This window comes from Seriola dumerili, unplaced genomic scaffold (assembly GCF_002260705.1).
Source record: "Seriola dumerili isolate Sdu_G_001 unplaced genomic scaffold, Sdu_1.0 BDQW01000102.1, whole genome shotgun sequence".
Classification (NCBI taxonomy): Eukaryota; Metazoa; Chordata; class Actinopteri; order Carangiformes; family Carangidae; genus Seriola; species Seriola dumerili.
The window spans coordinates 639549-658632 of record NW_019174357.1 but is presented as its reverse complement, the minus strand read 5'-3'; the positions used below and the strand labels follow the sequence as shown (position 1 = coordinate 658632).

At 43.3% G+C, this 19084-nt stretch overlaps 1 protein-coding gene across 1 annotated transcript in view; it reads right to left on the bottom strand.

Annotated features, from left to right (window-relative positions):
• Window positions 1–18559, bottom strand: part of LOC111222562 (CXADR-like membrane protein) — a 67277-nt gene extending 48718 nt beyond the window's left edge. Inside the window, exon 1 of the mRNA XM_022746337.1 lies at window positions 18346–18559. Coding sequence (XP_022602058.1) covers window positions 18346–18394 — 49 coding nt within the window. The 5' untranslated portion in view covers window positions 18395–18559. The remainder of the gene's footprint in view (window positions 1–18345) is intronic.
• Between the last annotated feature and the right edge of the window lie 525 nt (window positions 18560–19084).

The window sequence follows — 19084 nt, the reverse complement described above, 5'->3', positions numbered from 1 at the left end:
ATAAACAATAAGTGGGATTACTTCAGCTCCGCTATAAGTGAAGTGAAGCAAAAATCGATATGTAAAATAATGAGGGCTTTCAAAACCTATGTTCGGCTGGCTATGCTAATGTAGTCAGATGGTAATGTGCGCCATGATACATCAAATTTCCACCCACTGGACAGAGCAGGTTAAATGTCTGTTCTCCCCCCGCCTATAACCACTGCTCTCTCTTCTATGAGATCAACTGATGGCGGGGATTATTATTATATATGCAGTTGGTCTGACTAAAGAAGAGGACAACAGAGAAGTGAAGCAAGGACATGAAGGAGACACCAGGGTGGGCGGTGCTCTAACCAGGTCGCACGTACACAATAACTTTCTTTCATAATCAAAAATGTACCAGTGCTGTTGCATGATGATTTCCCTGAAGACCCTGTGTGGTACAGTCACCAGGCGACAAGACGGTGCTAACTTGCATGCCAATGAAAAGGTCTCCTGATACACTTCACAGGGGCAGCACAGGGGTGAGTGAAAACCCTACTGACATTGCTTCAGAAAAAAACTGCACCCAGGTCTATTTATGTTCACAAGAGGGCTCTTAGCTTGAGATAAACAACAGCATTGGTTTATACATGGAGCCAGAGGTAAGTGGAATCATCTGTCCTGGTTTTTTATTAAACTGTGACTCTAACACTATAACACAGTGGTGCACATGCTAAATGCGACAAAAGAGTAAAAGAGTGTCTTGTGCGTCTGAGCTGAATATTGAATAATAATAATCATTTCTTCATGTCATGAGAGCCCTTCCCCAAGTACATGTGGAGGAAAGGGTGAAGTCTGGAATGATGAAAAAGAAAGCCGCATATGTGTGATGATGGGGCTCTCTGTATTATTCAGTATATTTTGCATGGCATGTACCCTGTCCTGTCCGATGACAGTCATTTTAGCCAGCAGCAAATACACGTGGTGCAGCCCATTGCTAACAGTGCACTTTTTCTGCCGCCCTTGCCACGATGCATCTTTAGTGTCCCATAACTGAAAACTGTAGCTCTGTCATTCTCCAGACCTGCCACTTCAGAGGCATCCGCGTCTCACACACCGAGCTGAGGTAATCTCTCAATGTTGATCCGGTCACATCGCAGAGGGAAATATGTTAAAGTGCACAGTGAAACCTGCACAAGAGGGCTGAAAGGTGATGCTCAAAGGAGCCACGGTGCTCATTTTGTTCTTCTTCTTCTACATACTGCATCTCTGTGTGGATCAAACGCACCTTTGCCTGCTTACGTAAGCCCCCATGAATCTTGTCTGGTAAGTTGTGGCAGCCACATACTGTAGAGGAAGCTTCAGAAGACCGTTATTGATTTCAAACAAATCTGTCCGGACATCTTGTCTTTCTGGTTCCGTATACCTTTCCACAGCTAATGAGCGGCCGTCTTCGTTCGCTGCCAAGTGAGACGTTCTTTTTCGTGTGTCAGGAAACACCGGCGATTCATTACCAGGGAGGAGAGATGGAGGAGGGAAAAAAAAAAGAAGAGTGTGATGGTTAAGCCTGAGCTTTAAGACAGACAACTATGTCCCCTAATCCCTTCTGAGCAGCCGTAAGCCTTCCGTTATCGCTCGTTAGAATTGTGCATCCCTTAAACACATTAACTTAGGCCCTAATGCAGGCCCCTTTTGTATGACACAGCAGCTGCTCATAGCAGCCAGTCAGTGGGCTAAGAGGTAAGAAACATGCTAATTGCTGTCAAACTCATTTAATTGGGTAACAATTGTTACAAGAGTGTGTTTTTTTTAATGGATGCTGAGTGTCAGCACATTTTACAGCAATCAGCGTTCTCCTGGCAAGCTCTTGAGACAATCGCAATTCCATGCTTTCCCTCAAACATGTGTCGGAGAGGGGATCTGATGATAAAACCAGACATGAACACACACATTGACAACCACTCAATCAAGTATGTAGTCACACGGTTGTACATTCACATCGCTCTCTTTCTTTCTGCCACTCATAGTGGATTGGTCTTCTAGTTATCAGAATACAGGTTTCTCAAGGGTCTTGTGGGACCAGGATCAGAGCTTCATCCTTAATCCTCTCCTTTGCACCCTACAGTAAATCTCCAGCCACAGTGTCCACCACTCCTGACACTGGACTAAGTCGCCCAGTATCCTCTCAGTCTAGCTGCCAGCAATGACTCCTTTAGCTGCATGAATAACTCAAACCATAAAGAAACTAGAGATCATCTTGTGATGGGATCACACCTATCTACATTATTACATGAGTACTCAATACTCATGGGTCAGACTACACCCATCTTTGATTTCGGCTTTCATTTTGTTCTCAACTATACACATTTTGTAACTGTATCTTGCACAGTTGATGATGATGTGTGACAAAATTTGTCCACATACAGACCGACGAATGAACACCTGCAACAGTAGGTGTCTCCAGGACCACATTTTGTTATGATGAGACTCACAAGGTAAAACAATACCCGCTCTGCTGTCGTGGCTGGTAACAAGGTACATACTCAAGTCAACAGGACACACAGAGGTAAAGAAATTAAACAGGGTCAGGCAGCACTGAAATACAATTTTTAAGTCCAATTTCTGAGATATTCTTTGAGTTTTCTGAAGCATTAAAACAACATATCAGGCAGGTTTTATTCTGAAATGGACTGTGATGCAGGGAGAAAGAATAACAGTCCACTACTTGATCCCTAAACAGTGCTCTATGTGCTGTTGGTATTACCCCGAAATAATGTGCAAATAGCTGTGTTACATAGTTACCATCCACCATGGCTTCACAAACAGAGCGCAAACATAATTTTATTTCAGTGTTTTTCTTCCATTTCCATTTGCTGTGATTCAGCGCACATGGATAAATAAAGCCTGATGCTGCCTGTGATCTCCAGCTGTGCTAAGGGTCGCACTGACAAAGGAGAAGCACAACGACTGGGCGACCACCACAACAAAGCCGGGCTTGTTGTGCAATCTGACTGCAGCACGGCTAAGATGCTTGGTGTTTGCTGAGACAGCAGATGACTTGCCTTGCTCTCTCGGCCGCTTGCTCAACCAAGGCAGGATAGACTTAATTGCCTCATTAGCAAAAGGGCCAGTGAGGAGTTGGCCTCTTCCACATTGTTCAATGTCAAGAGTGCAACCGAGAAGAAAGGTTAATAGAGTAAACAGCATCTCCCTCTCCTAAATGGAAAAATGTTTGTTTTCTGGTATGATGGGTCAGTGGCCAAAAGCTTCATTTCACTCCACAGTGACCGCATCATGCGTTTTATTTCATCTTATCTGTGCATTTCATATTCTAACCTTCATTATTTCTAATTTCAGAGTATAACTCCACTTGCTGTTGCTGTGGGGTAACTCCCAAAGCTGTCTTTTTTTAAGCTTGGACCCGTCTTGAGAGCAGAGTCATCATGCCAACTTTAATTATTTTAAGAGCTTGAATTTGCAAACTCTGCTATTTCCTCCTCCACAGCGTCTTTGGACCCCAGACAGGCAAATCAAGCCAAATGCTAACACTCTTGATTTCCCTCTTGAAGAAAGACACACAAAATAAAACTTATGTCTGCTGCTGAGAGAAAATGTGAGGTCCAAAAAAGCCTCATGTTTAATAATTCTGAGAGAGACATCAAGCTCGGGGTGCGTCACAGTTTTCACTCACTGCTGCACTGCTCACACACTGAAGAACATCACTATCCTCAACTAGCAACCACAATAAGACAGGTTTTTTGTTTTTTTTTTAAAGTGTGACAGTGTGGACAACAATGCCAAACCATGACAGGCATCTTGAATGCAGTCCTAAGGCCCCGTCTGTCTCTCGACAAGAGATGCGGTGCTGTTTAAGTTGGGTCTGACAAGCTGCGTGATGGGCCAGGCTAAACAAGCGTGCGCTAAACAGAAACGGAGAGGATGTCAAAAACAAATGCAGGAAACATGCCGTTATGATTGTAAAGTTGTTGGCATCAATTTGCTAGTCTCTGAGGTACACTCCATTACTGCAGTCAGTTTACACAATCACATGAGCNCACACACATAAAAACTCACACATAGAGCACACAGCACTGGCTTCATTATGACTGCAGCCCAGGCTAATGCCACAGGATCAATGACGGATCCTCTCTCTCCCTCTCTCTCCCCTCTCATTTCTCTGACCCAAAAGCAGCAGTGTGCTCGCCATGCAGAGCACCCTGCAGCGTTTATTCCTCCTATGACCGAGCAATAGCCTCCAATAAGACCCTTGGGTCACCACGATGCTAATACTCCACCTCAACATATCCACATCCACCCCCACCCCCCACCCCCCNTCATTTCTCTGACCCAAAAGCAGCAGTGTGCTCGCCATGCAGAGCACCCTGCAGCGTTTATTCCTCCTATGACCGAGCAATAGCCTCCAATAAGACCCTTGGGTCACCACGATGCTAATACTCCACCTCAACATATCCACATCCACCCCCACCCCCCACCCCCCNATCTGTGATGTGATTACTGCATATTTACAGTAACTGCAACAGATTACAGATGTCATCTTTTTTGGAATCAGATTATTGTAATTCCATTACATATAATCAAATACTCCTCCTCCGCCCTGCTGAGCTCACAGAAAGCAGCATCCCTGACAGTCCTCATGTAGATGCAGGTCTACGCGGGCAGTGAAGGAGAAATATGGCCGGCCTCTGGTGAGCAAGGCGCGTATAGCTGAGTGGCCATCCATCACGACCCTGCGGCGGAGAACCATACACGCTCCGTCCGCTCGGGCCCCATGTCTCATCGGAAGGAGAGGGGGATTGGGAAGAGACAGGACAGTAAGAGAGAGGGCTCATGAACATACTCCCTCAGGATGGGGGGTGGGCAGCGCAACATGTAAAATCCTCCAACACAGGGTTGGAGAAAAAAAATGTCTGGCCTCTTAGATTGATGGACTAAGCTTCTGCGCTTGTAGTGTTTTTTCCGCAAGCACAATACACACGGGTGTATGGCTATGATTACTTGTAGTCAAGCCGCGGCTGGGAGTGGATGGTGGCTAGAGTCTAAATATTAGGATTAATGACCACGCTGGTCAGTCTAGTGAAACATCATTCATACTTCTATTGCGTTCCAATGCCATGCAGGCAAACAATGGCAATAAAGACAACATCTAGGGGTCTGAAAAATATAAACTGTGTTTGTTTTTCTCCCTTCTGATCAAATATAATGCTGTACGCTGTGAGGAGAGGATAAATAAACAATAAGTGGGATTACTTCAGCTCCGCTATAAGTGAAGTGAAGCAAAAATCGATATGTAAAATAATGAGGGCTTTCAAAACCTATGTTCGGCTGGCTATGCTAATGTAGTCAGATGGTAATGTGCGCCATGATACATCAAATTTCCACCCACTGGACAGAGCAGGTTAAATGTCTGTTCTCCCCCCGCCTATAACCACTGCTCTCTCTTCTATGAGATCAACTGATGGCGGGGATTATTATTATATATGCAGTTGGTCTGACTAAAGAAGAGGACAACAGAGAAGTGAAGCAAGGACATGAAGGAGACACCAGGGTGGGCGGTGCTCTAACCAGGTCGCACGTACACAATAACTTTCTTTCATAATCAAAAATGTACCAGTGCTGTTGCATGATGATTTCCCTGAAGACCCTGTGTGGTACAGTCACCAGGCGACAAGACGGTGCTAACTTGCATGCCAATGAAAAGGTCTCCTGATACACTTCACAGGGGCAGCACAGGGGTGAGTGAAAACCCTACTGACATTGCTTCAGAAAAAAACTGCACCCAGGTCTATTTATGTTCACAAGAGGGCTCTTAGCTTGAGATAAACAACAGCATTGGTTTATACATGGAGCCAGAGGTAAGTGGAATCATCTGTCCTGGTTTTTTATTAAACTGTGACTCTAACACTATAACACAGTGGTGCACATGCTAAATGCGACAAAAGAGTAAAAGAGTGTCTTGTGCGTCTGAGCTGAATATTGAATAATAATAATCATTTCTTCATGTCATGAGAGCCCTTCCCCAAGTACATGTGGAGGAAAGGGTGAAGTCTGGAATGATGAAAAAGAAAGCCGCATATGTGTGATGATGGGGCTCTCTGTATTATTCAGTATATTTTGCATGGCATGTACCCTGTCCTGTCCGATGACAGTCATTTTAGCCAGCAGCAAATACACGTGGTGCAGCCCATTGCTAACAGTGCACTTTTTCTGCCGCCCTTGCCACGATGCATCTTTAGTGTCCCATAACTGAAAACTGTAGCTCTGTCATTCTCCAGACCTGCCACTTCAGAGGCATCCGCGTCTCACACACCGAGCTGAGGTAATCTCTCAATGTTGATCCGGTCACATCGCAGAGGGAAATATGTTAAAGTGCACAGTGAAACCTGCACAAGAGGGCTGAAAGGTGATGCTCAAAGGAGCCACGGTGCTCATTTTGTTCTTCTTCTTCTACATACTGCATCTCTGTGTGGATCAAACGCACCTTTGCCTGCTTACGTAAGCCCCCATGAATCTTGTCTGGTAAGTTGTGGCAGCCACATACTGTAGAGGAAGCTTCAGAAGACCGTTATTGATTTCAAACAAATCTGTCCGGACATCTTGTCTTTCTGGTTCCGTATACCTTTCCACAGCTAATGAGCGGCCGTCTTCGTTCGCTGCCAAGTGAGACGTTCTTTTTCGTGTGTCAGGAAACACCGGCGATTCATTACCAGGGAGGAGAGATGGAGGAGGGAAAAAAAAAAGAAGAGTGTGATGGTTAAGCCTGAGCTTTAAGACAGACAACTATGTCCCCTAATCCCTTCTGAGCAGCCGTAAGCCTTCCGTTATCGCTCGTTAGAATTGTGCATCCCTTAAACACATTAACTTAGGCCCTAATGCAGGCCCCTTTTGTATGACACAGCAGCTGCTCATAGCAGCCAGTCAGTGGGCTAAGAGGTAAGAAACATGCTAATTGCTGTCAAACTCATTTAATTGGGTAACAATTGTTACAAGAGTGTGTTTTTTTTAATGGATGCTGAGTGTCAGCACATTTTACAGCAATCAGCGTTCTCCTGGCAAGCTCTTGAGACAATCGCAATTCCATGCTTTCCCTCAAACATGTGTCGGAGAGGGGATCTGATGATAAAACCAGACATGAACACACACATTGACAACCACTCAATCAAGTATGTAGTCACACGGTTGTACATTCACATCGCTCTCTTTCTTTCTGCCACTCATAGTGGATTGGTCTTCTAGTTATCAGAATACAGGTTTCTCAAGGGTCTTGTGGGACCAGGATCAGAGCTTCATCCTTAATCCTCTCCTTTGCACCCTACAGTAAATCTCCAGCCACAGTGTCCACCACTCCTGACACTGGACTAAGTCGCCCAGTATCCTCTCAGTCTAGCTGCCAGCAATGACTCCTTTAGCTGCATGAATAACTCAAACCATAAAGAAACTAGAGATCATCTTGTGATGGGATCACACCTATCTACATTATTACATGAGTACTCAATACTCATGGGTCAGACTACACCCATCTTTGATTTCGGCTTTCATTTTGTTCTCAACTATACACATTTTGTAACTGTATCTTGCACAGTTGATGATGATGTGTGACAAAATTTGTCCACATACAGACCGACGAATGAACACCTGCAACAGTAGGTGTCTCCAGGACCACATTTTGTTATGATGAGACTCACAAGGTAAAACAATACCCGCTCTGCTGTCGTGGCTGGTAACAAGGTACATACTCAAGTCAACAGGACACACAGAGGTAAAGAAATTAAACAGGGTCAGGCAGCACTGAAATACAATTTTTAAGTCCAATTTCTGAGATATTCTTTGAGTTTTCTGAAGCATTAAAACAACATATCAGGCAGGTTTTATTCTGAAATGGACTGTGATGCAGGGAGAAAGAATAACAGTCCACTACTTGATACCTAAACAGCGCTCTATGTGCTGTTGGTATTACCCCGAAATAATGTGCAAATAGCTGTGTTACATAGTTACCATCCACCATGGCTTCACAAACAGAGCGCAAACATAATTTTATTTCAGTGTTTTTCTTCCATTTCCATTTGCTGTGATTCAGCGCACATGGATAAATAAAGCCTGATGCTGCCTGTGATCTCCAGCTGTGCTAAGGGTCGCACTGACAAAGGAGAAGCACAACGACTGGGCGACCACCACAACAAAGCCGGGCTTGTTGTGCAATCTGACTGCAGCACGGCTAAGATGCTTGGTGTTTGCTGAGACAGCAGATGACTTGCCTTGCTCTCTCGGCCGCTTGCTCAACCAAGGCAGGATAGACTTAATTGCCTCATTAGCAAAAGGGCCAGTGAGGAGTTGGCCTCTTCCACATTGTTCAATGTCAAGAGTGCAACCGAGAAGAAAGGTTAATAGAGTAAACAGCATCTCCCTCTCCTAAATGGAAAAATGTTTGTTTTCTGGTATGATGGGTCAGTGGCCAAAAGCTTCATTTCACTCCACAGTGACCGCATCATGCGTTTTATTTCATCTTATCTGTGCATTTCATATTCTAACCTTCATTATTTCTAATTTCAGAGTATAACTCCACTTGCTGTTGCTGTGGGGTAACTCCCAAAGCTGTCTTTTTTTAAGCTTGGACCCGTCTTGAGAGCAGAGTCATCATGCCAACTTTAATTATTTTAAGAGCTTGAATTTGCAAACTCTGCTATTTCCTCCTCCACAGCGTCTTTGGACCCCAGACAGGCAAATCAAGCCAAATGCTAACACTCTTGATTTCCCTCTTGAAGAAAGACACACAAAATAAAACTTATGTCTGCTGCTGAGAGAAAATGTGAGGTCCAAAAAAGCCTCATGTTTAATAATTCTGAGAGAGACATCAAGCTCGGGGTGCGTCACAGTTTTCACTCACTGCTGCACTGCTCACACACTGAAGAACATCACTATCCTCAACTAGCAACCACAATAAGACAGGTTTTTTGTTTTTTTTTTAAAGTGTGACAGTGTGGACAACAATGCCAAACCATGACAGGCATCTTGAATGCAGTCCTAAGGCCCCGTCTGTCTCTCGACAAGAGATGCGGTGCTGTTTAAGTTGGGTCTGACAAGCTGCGTGATGGGCCAGGCTAAACAAGCGTGCGCTAAACAGAAACGGAGAGGATGTCAAAAACAAATGCAGGAAACATGCCGTTATGATTGTAAAGTTGTTGGCATCAATTTGCTAGTCTCTGAGGTACACTCCATTACTGCAGTCAGTTTACACAATCACATGAGCACCACTTGCCTACAGCTGCAGAGAGCATGTGTATATGAGTGTTTAAGCGGCAGTAACAAGCACAAGCACACTCCACCTTCACTTTATGTCCAAGCAGAGCTGGCGCTACCTTCATGATCATGAAGGAAATGAGTCCTACCAGGGGAAAAAAAAGACAATATCAAAGTGTTGCATCCACACTGTAGGTTTCCTCAGGCGGTGGCTGCTACCACCCTCACTGCAGGGCAGTTTCTGACAGTGGATACATTAAAAAAAAAAAATGTACAGCTTCACATCTGCATGGGCAGCATAGCGTAAAGGCTTCGTTCCATCAACAAGTCAAGTCTAACGAGTTGGAAAAAACCAAGGTGGTGGTGCCATCTGTTCCGAACCTCTTTTCTGGGAAAGGGGAAAAGAGGTGGGAGGACAAGAGGGGAAAAAAGCTTTTTTTCAGCTCTGGTGATATATATTGTACTTACACCCACAGTCTGAGCTGCTGAATAAGAAACTTTATCTCTGTGGAAACAAACTTCTCAACCTTTTAGCCTGATAAAGGGCTCATGTACTCTTTAATATGAGATATTGAAAGGACAGCTGTAGTACAATCAGTGGCATTACATACTTAATTTGTGGACAACTTAGCAATTGATCAGTGATATTAGGTTTGCAATGTTTTTCGCTGTGCTATGACAGACCAAATGGCTTGCATTGTGGTTGGATAATTAAACCATCCATCACACAACATCCACTGCAAGAGAGCAGCACTGGCAACCCAAGGCTGGACCTAACTTATTGCTTCTGACAGTTCCTACTGACATGAGGTAAGGTTCTGATGACCAAGGATTTCATCCCTATAAAGAATTAATTAGCAGAATTGCATATCTTGCAGAGCTTTAAAGGCCAAAGTTTTATTACAGTCAATAAACAGATTAAGCCAACAATATAAAGTTACGGCATGATCTGAACTTTTTTCGTCTCCTTTTTTTCCCTTGCACTCAGTATAGATCTAAATTTGACAGATGGCTGAGTCCTGACTTTAGCTATCATGCACTAAGAGTGGAGGGGGGATCCTCCAGATGGTGTTCAGGTCTTGTGCAGGTAACCACTTTGTCTTCCAGCACTCTAATCAATGGCCACCAAATTCCCTCCCTTCAAAACACCATCCATCTTTAGGTCTTTCCAGGCTGCTCGGTGACGACCAAAAGCGGCTGAAGATAAATGTCTGAAGGGCAGGAGGGCCTCTTCTGATTAAAGCCACTAACGCTTTAGGGAAGACTGGCAAGCAAAAGAGGAAATGGAGTGAGACAACGTGGCATGTGGGTTCAAAACACCTAATGGAGTGTCCTGCTTGCTGGGCTAATAGTCTGTTTCAAATTGAAAGGAACAGCAGGCGTCTAAATAGAGCGACGTGGAACATTTCCTCCTGTTCATTCAGTCAGCTCCCAATTGGAAAAGTGGGAGAGGAGGAAGAAGAGGAAAAAAAAAAAAAACCCAGCCAGGGTTGCCATTATGTGGTGTAAGGCAAGTTGCTTTTATTTATCTGCAATTAATTCTGGAGATTGAATTACAGCTGAATGAAAGAGAAGTCAATATTTTGTACATCTGCATTGTACCGGAATAAATCAAATACATGTACATTTCATAATTCTTTCAGTCTGCATGAACAATCTTTTGCTTTAAGGTTTACGGGGAGGACTCCCTGCGGTCACAGTTTTGCTGTGAACTGCATTCTCTTGCTGGTTCTCACTTCAGCGGCGTGATGCTGTTTGAATGTCCAAGTTGATATTTGGATATGATAATCAATAATCACAGTGTGAGATGAGGCACGGCACAGGTTGGAGTCCGACAGGTGCACCCCACGACCAATTAAAGTTCTAAGCAACTAGTAAGAGATGATCAATTATTGGCAGATGGTTTACAGGGGTTTTGACACTCTGTCACTCAATGAAAATGTCAAGCTCAGCACACAACTTGAACCTGCAGCGAGAACGCCGTGGCGTCCAATCAAAGGTCCACTCTGCTGAGTAAAGAGAATGATTTCATATCATCTTGACTTGACGTGCAATCAGCGCGATCAGGCCTTGCTGAACCTCGCTCATGTTGACAGGCTTCCAGGTGACAGGGGAAACCTTTAAGCACACACACAGGCTCGACCTCTACTGTAACACAACCAATGTCGCTCCTGTGCTGCTTGGCTCTGTGTCAGTGTTTCATCAATAGTTTGCTTCTTCCTCCTTTGTGTCACTCATGTAAGCACTATGCTAAGCTCCTTGAAAGTGAACGACACCTCAGCAATGGGGATTTGGCTTTTTGAGCTGTTTATTTTCCAGCACAGTTGCGTTGAGCAGCTGCACACAAAACAGAGACATACCTGGTTTCAGAGACAGAGAACATAGATCAAAAGCATGTTCTGCTTAGAGAAGACAAGGATGCCAGCTTTATTCTGCGCTGCCAGTTTCCAGTAAGGCAGAAAGCACTTGAAAGCACCACAACAGGGCTCTGAGATGATAGTATCTCAACCCCCACCACTGATAAACAAATCATTTTAAATGGTGTTTTAGCAAGATGTATGAATTTTGATCACCTTTGCTCTTGCACCCGAAGAGCACTCAGTTGGTGATAGATGGAGTTGTATATCCAGCAAATGTCAATAGCCGCAAAGAATTAATATCAGGACAGACCTTCAGTGGGGTGAATCAATGGGAGACAATTCCACGCGCCAACTCGCCGACAGCATCTGCTGTTTATCTCACCGTTTTGTTCACTCTTTGATCTCCTCACTGCTTACATAAAACAATGATAGACCTTGATTAAAATATTTATGCTCACAAGGAACAAATCACTTCACATTTTCGTAGAAAATAGCTGTAATTGTGCTTGCTTCATTGACTTTCATGGTTATTCTCTACTGCAAACAAGGCAGAAATCCTCCCTTTGGAGGAAATGGCCGTGGTTGTAGAGATTACAGGGAACTGAAGGCCAATGTAACCTGTTAGTGTCAGAACTACACAAGGTGGTAGAGGACTACCTGTTTTAGTTTTGGAGTAGCTGATTGTAATGTGCTAAATCCGCTGTCTTGTTATTTCATGCATTGTCTTATCTCATTTGCGTTTTCTTCGGATGCAACGTAACATGACAAAAGACATAATACATGATGATGGTAGATGGGACAGGACTTACAGACATTATGGCAGAAGAGTTAATTAATTATAACATCAATATAGTTATAGTGATCCTACAAGATGAACTCATTGCGTGCAAGATGAAGAAAAAAATGATAATCATACTAAAAAGAGGTAAAAGTAAATGGATTCTTGTTATGCCATTTACAGTTTGATATCCATAGTGGATGGGGACTCCTGGGACATGGTCGTATAAAATATACATTCCTGATGCAATAATGCAAAGCCAACGAATCCTGTTGTTAATGACGTGGTTAACTGAATGCATTTCTGCTTAGGCCAGTTAGTGAGCAATTAAGACGCAGCAGGATCAAGTGATTCAAGGGAGAAGGGTTATGTTGGAAGGTGAGTGCTAGTGTCACTGCTGTCTTGTGGTCACACAATAATACATTTCCATCCATAATTAGCCTTCTATCTATCAAAATCAATGTAAATATAAAGGGACTGCAACTACCAGTCATTTTCCCTCTCAAGTAATCTCTTGTTTATTGTTTTCATTTATCAATTCACATTTTCCTGGGGCCCAAGGTGACACCTTGCCTACAGCCTGTTTTGTCAGTCCGGTCACACCCCAAGACATTAACCCTACATATAAAACAGAAACAAAGGGACAACAAATCCTCACATTTGAGAGTGTGGAAACAGGGAATGATCAGCATTTCTGCTTTGAACTCATACTCATATTCATACACTATTCATTTGCATCATCAACTAAAACATTTACTTGTTACTTGAAGTTAACATGTGGCGTCTTGTCACTGTTGACTTTTTCAATATTTAAGCAAGACAATGATCCTTTTCTAAACCTTAACCAACTGCTAACTAAACATAAGGTTCTTATTGCATTTTAGTTCATGAGTGGATTTTGTATCGCAAGAGTGGATGTTCGAGGAAAACAAATGTGACAAATATGTTGTCAGTGAACATTCTGCTGGTATGTCCTATGTCAACATCTTTCTAGCTCCAGATTTCTCTATTAAGTTGTATGTGCGGCTACAATTTAGAATTATAAAACATAATTTATTGGAGACAGGATTGCTGCTTGATAAATGTCTTTCCCAAATTGATAGGTTTTTAAAATAACAGGAACACCTTCATAACAATGGAAATGTGTTCCTTTGATTTGTTTCTCATCTCAATTCGATCTCACATGGGTCTGAGTTCTGATCAAATAAAATGATCTTATGCTTCATGAATTGTACAAAACAGCAGGCAGCTGTCACATGCATGTGTTAGTTTATCTGCTCCAAATGTCTGTGTCTTTGATTGTTTGTGTACTGTACAGCAGTACAGCACACGGGTGTGGTGTACTGTCATGTGTGGACTGCGCATGTGGCTCCAGTTAATGTGAATGTGAGCCTCTGCAGAACATCTGTCAAAGATTAGCAGTAAAGTGAAATAGGCAGTTCCTGTTCATACGTTCCAAAATAATCTGGCAGTAATTTTCCCGGTGAAGGATGAAAAGGGGGAGGGTTTATAGGTCAGAAACACTGCACAAACCCAGCTCTGTCGAGGCATGTGTCTTACTGTTTCCTTATCTGTTTCACAAGATGCAAGTGACAAAAGGTTCATACAGAATAACGTGGATAGCTTGGAAATTATGGGTGTGGCAGAAACACACCAGGGGGATGACGAACAGTCAGACAAAGAAATACTGTAGAAACAACAGATGAATTCAGCAAAGGCTACGTCTATTCCACCACTGTGGCCTTTATTTCTTATTTTTTTTTACTCTGGATGTCTCGGGCTGCTATAAAAACACAGCCGACCTCGACCCTCCACTCATAGGAACAAAAGCACTTACTCTACAAAGCAGGTACACTTTTACCTACAAACACTCTCGTTTCAAACATGGCAACCAGCTTGCTGCGACAGAATAGAAAGACCTTCTGACTAAAAGCACCACAATCAATGAAACATGAAGAATCCCTCAGGTACAGAAGGAGGACGGATTGTTATTCAGGGAAGCACGCTGTCATTCAGAGGCCGCACACATCAGGGGGAAAGTGCTTGGAAGGCAAATCAGTGTTTGTTAATGATATGGGTCAATTGTTTTGAGGACGGCTGGACCTCTTTACTCATCTGCAGGCCTCTTCAGTCAACCTTGGTCGAGGTTTTGTATTCCACAGAGCTCTGCCCTTGCTGATCCATTCAGATTTGCCACTTTTGCTTTGAGTAATACAATCCTCCCTTGATGGAAATCTGTTTACACTTTGTTCTGCATGTCAAATAGCTGACATTGTAGGTGGAAGGGAAGTTATTTCACTATCTGGAGCAATGCACAGCTAGCTATTTGCTATTTTCCCTCAACAGCTGCCGCTATACTGTACTGTGTACTACAGCTTGAATGCAATATCTACTGGATATTGATTCCTGAGTACATACTGTATGTTTATTGTGATGCTTTGCATTGTCCCTTTGCTCCGTCTGTGTGAGAACATTTTGTTGCTATGTCTGCATCGCATTCATCAAACAAACTTTTTGTAAATTAATTATATTCACCAACTGAGATGAGACTGAAAGTCATTTTAAAGTTTATGCTTCCACAATGTGAGATGAAGGTTGACTTCAATACACTGCACAAGCCTCCACACCTAACTGACAAATTCTTTACATATCCTGCAAATTCGGATTCCCGCAAAGCAGATCTGCCAAATTCATCACATGCTCTCAAAAAACAAATATTTTCAAAGCTGAGAATAAACACGGGGGATGCCACATGATAACGCTGAAGAATAATGTGAGTCAAAGGGAGATCAAAACAAAACCTTAATGTATGGTAACTAGACGTCAAATATCGAAATGTCTCTGGGTTTGAAGGAATGTCAGAAGTCTGTGCCTGGGTGTGTGTGGGAGTGTGATTCAGGCGCAAACACATCAAGATGTCACTTCATAACCTCTGGCTCAGGAGGCTCCTGTCATCTTCACATTTCAGAGATCCTCTGCCTACCCCGGCAGACATGCTAAATATAGAATGGGGACAGAATTTCTGTTTGGAGCCACTGCTCTCTTTATCTACATCTAACACTAGGATGCGTGCATAGACGCTGCCATCTTCTCACTGTTACTCACAGTATACAGTAAAAGCATGCATGTAAACAAACATGCATCAACACACACACACACACACTAGTGTTAAGACTCCATGGGATAATTTCATTCCCATGATCACTCACGTCGCATTGTCCTTACAGACTGATGCTCAGGCGAACATAAGACTCCCCCAAGTGTGGGTGCAGGGTTTGGGCTCTTGCAGAGAGAAGCTGCTCATTCTTTCCAATTACATTTCTGTCAAGTGACTTACACTGTGTTATTACTTCTTGGATAGTCATTTTCAAATTCTCTCATTCAGAATCATTTAATCCTGGCGCGAGGACAGATAAGCAATCCATCACCAGTCTCCTTTACCTGGCTGGATCTACCACTGCACCACGAGTTATTTTATTTGACCTTGTTCTGTTTCTTACTTTGAATCGGCAGGGTTACCGAAGGGAGCTACAGAAGTCCCGGTGGCAATTAATTGTGCTACTTATCTGTAATGTGAACAGTGGATATTACATCTCCAACACATATTAAATTAAGGATGTCTCATGACTTGCGAAGCCAAAACCAAATAAAAAGGAAATGAGCCCCTATTAATGACTATTGATTCTTTTATAATAAAACAGCCACTTCCTCTCTTTACTTGGCCTTGGTGTTGATCTTGAATTAATACAGGCTATAACTTCGGGAAAATGTCCTTCAGTCTGGCACAGCAGAGCAGCCTAGCCTGAAAAGCTACATATATTTCCTTGCTCTTTTGGCTGACTGGCAGATATTTTGTTCCTGCATGAGAGATCCATGACCCAGGTTGCAACAGTGCTGGACATCAAGCCTAATATCATTTTTCAGCCGCATGAATTGTTTTATACAGTCATATCTTGTGACATGACAGAGAGAGGAGAAAATGCCTCACCATGGCAACAACAACTCATTTAATAGTCTTGGCATAGCCTGATGGTTAATTTAAGAAAAGTGTATCATTATTATTTTTATTAGGGAATAAAGTGCTATTGTGTCGTTTAATGTGTTAAGTTTACGCCTTCCCATTGCTGGATCCACTGTGCCAGCTAGGAACTGCTTGTGTTTTTATTATCATCATCAACATCATTATCATCATAATCATCATCAGTAAGGCATTGGTATCTGGCTTGAAGAAGACTGATGAACTGAATCAAAAAAAATGTCTTGGTATGCAGTGTCCAATGCCGAGTCAGCTCCTTTAGTTAAACCAAGGATCAGTGACCATCACCACTGAGCACATACTCTGGATTCACTGGCAGACCAGTGTAACCCCTAACACGTCAGCATGTTTGCAGGTCCACGGAATATGTCAATTTTTCCATTTTCTATGCTGCTTATCTTATTCAGGGTCACAGGGGAACTGGAGCTTTTCCCAGAATGCTTTGGGCAAAGGGCAGGGTGCTCCCCTGAGAGGTCACCACAGTATGGAAGTAACAGAATAATGGGGAGCTGAAGATAACAACCTCTTTAGGCATTTACAAGCCCACAGCACAAGCCACATCAAGCAGAAGCAAATAACATCAGTTGTATGTCTGAACGAATCAAATGAGAAGTTAAACACAAATGCTGGTGTCTTGATTTTTCTCTACACTGCAACATGAACAGCAAGCAGACGAGAGCACGACTTTTGGACTCAAACCAGAACAGTCAAGCTGCATTATTCCTCATACGACCACTCTAAACCACTCTTACTTCAACTCAGGGGTCTCTTGTTTTCCCCCAGTTATAGCCAACGAGGAGTTTTCTGTTTCCCCCTCCCTCCGTTTTACTGCAGATGATGAGTGTGAAACCTCTTACTGGAAGTCATTTTTACACACAGTCTCACAGTAACTTCCAGTCAGCGGAGTCACAGTGGTATTAAACAATCCTCCATTTAGCTCCGTACCTGGAATCTCCTCCAGGCTTTAACTGCATTACTGTAATATCAGTGATAGCTGCAGCAATAGTCGTAATAACAGCAGTGTTGGTATTAGTATCAGCAGTGGTGGTGATAACATCAATTGCTGTCACTACTGGTAGATAAAGGAAGCCTTCTTTTATGATCATCAATTAACCTTTTAAAGTCTAATTTCAAACTCAAAAACAAATGATGTTGCTTTGAAAATCTGAACTATTTTTCATTTCACAACACTTTAAATTGGGCCAAACAATAAACAACAGCATATGGAAAATTTCAGTGGTTTCTGCATGTGTTACATTTTAAATTCTTTGCCCGCATTGAAATGGCAAGAAGCATTTTGCCTATCTGCAGGAAGCCATGCCTTTGAAAATCTGGTGTCAACACATGCACATATACTGTAGGTGCATGCTGGATAAATCTGTGTAGCAGATTTAAAGGGAGGGGTCAGGTGAACTTTTATCCCCTTCTCATTTTTCCTACCCCCCCCCCCCCCCCCAAGTACAGCAGGCTGTGGTTTTGGAAAACAGGGTTGGTGCTTTTTCATTTTTCAAATACATGCAAATGTAGCAATTTCTTCTCATATGCAGCATTATAAAGTGCACAAGTGACTATAGGAAATCAACGGAAATAAATATATTCTGACATCATCCCAAATCGGTGCTGAAAACATTTGGCAGACGTGTTAAGGACGTTAAAAAATAAAAATGCGCGCACACACACACACACACACACACACACACACGCACACACACACCCACACACACACACACACACACACACACGCACACACACACCCACACACACACACACACACACACACACGCACACACACACCCACACACACACACACACACACACACACAAAAATCTTTGGAAATATAATAACGACAGACATCAACGTCCACATCCTCAGTGACAAATGACAGTCGAACACGCTCCGCTGCTTTCTGTATGAATTCATAATCTTTTAAGGGGAATGGGAAGTGACTTACCCAGAAACAAAGAGCGAAATATTGCAGACATCACGGCTGGAAATCCCATATGCAACGGAGCTTGGAAACAATGCGCTCAGACTGCCTTCACATTCATTCGGCTGACCTAAGTGCGGGCACAACGACGCGGCACCATCAGCGAATTCAGCAGCAAAATCAGAGATAAAGGAATCTTCATTGAGCACATGAGTCCAAGGACATCATATGTTGCACACGCCCGACACATCTAAACCTCCCAGGAAGAAGAAGAAGAAGCAGAACAAGAAACGTGGCTCTTTCTCTTCATCGTCATTTTCATCGCAGGCTACTTGGCGTCAAATCAAAGTTCCCTGGCTGTCTGGCTCTGGCGTGGGACGTGTTGTCTCAGGGTCCCCTCTGTCTCCTACTCAGCAGTCTCTCCTCCTTTCCTCCTCCGCTGCACAAAATGCCAGAGAGGAGGAGGAGGAGGAGGAGGAGGAGGAGGAGGCGGAGGAGGGGGGTGAATAGGTGGATGATGAGGGGATGCTGAAGGATGGAGACCTCTAGAGTCTGAAGTTCTCTTACACAGCCCGAGCATCCTGCTACAAACACTGACGGGCTGGTTGGGAGGGTGTGGGTCCTCTTGTTAGCTGTTGTGAGCACGAGTGAGCTGATTCCTGTCATTTGAATGGAAATAAAATTGCCTTTAAGGAGATTATGTTATGAGCTAATAATAGTCTTACACTATAGAATTGCATATAGGCTTTATAGTGAGTGAGAC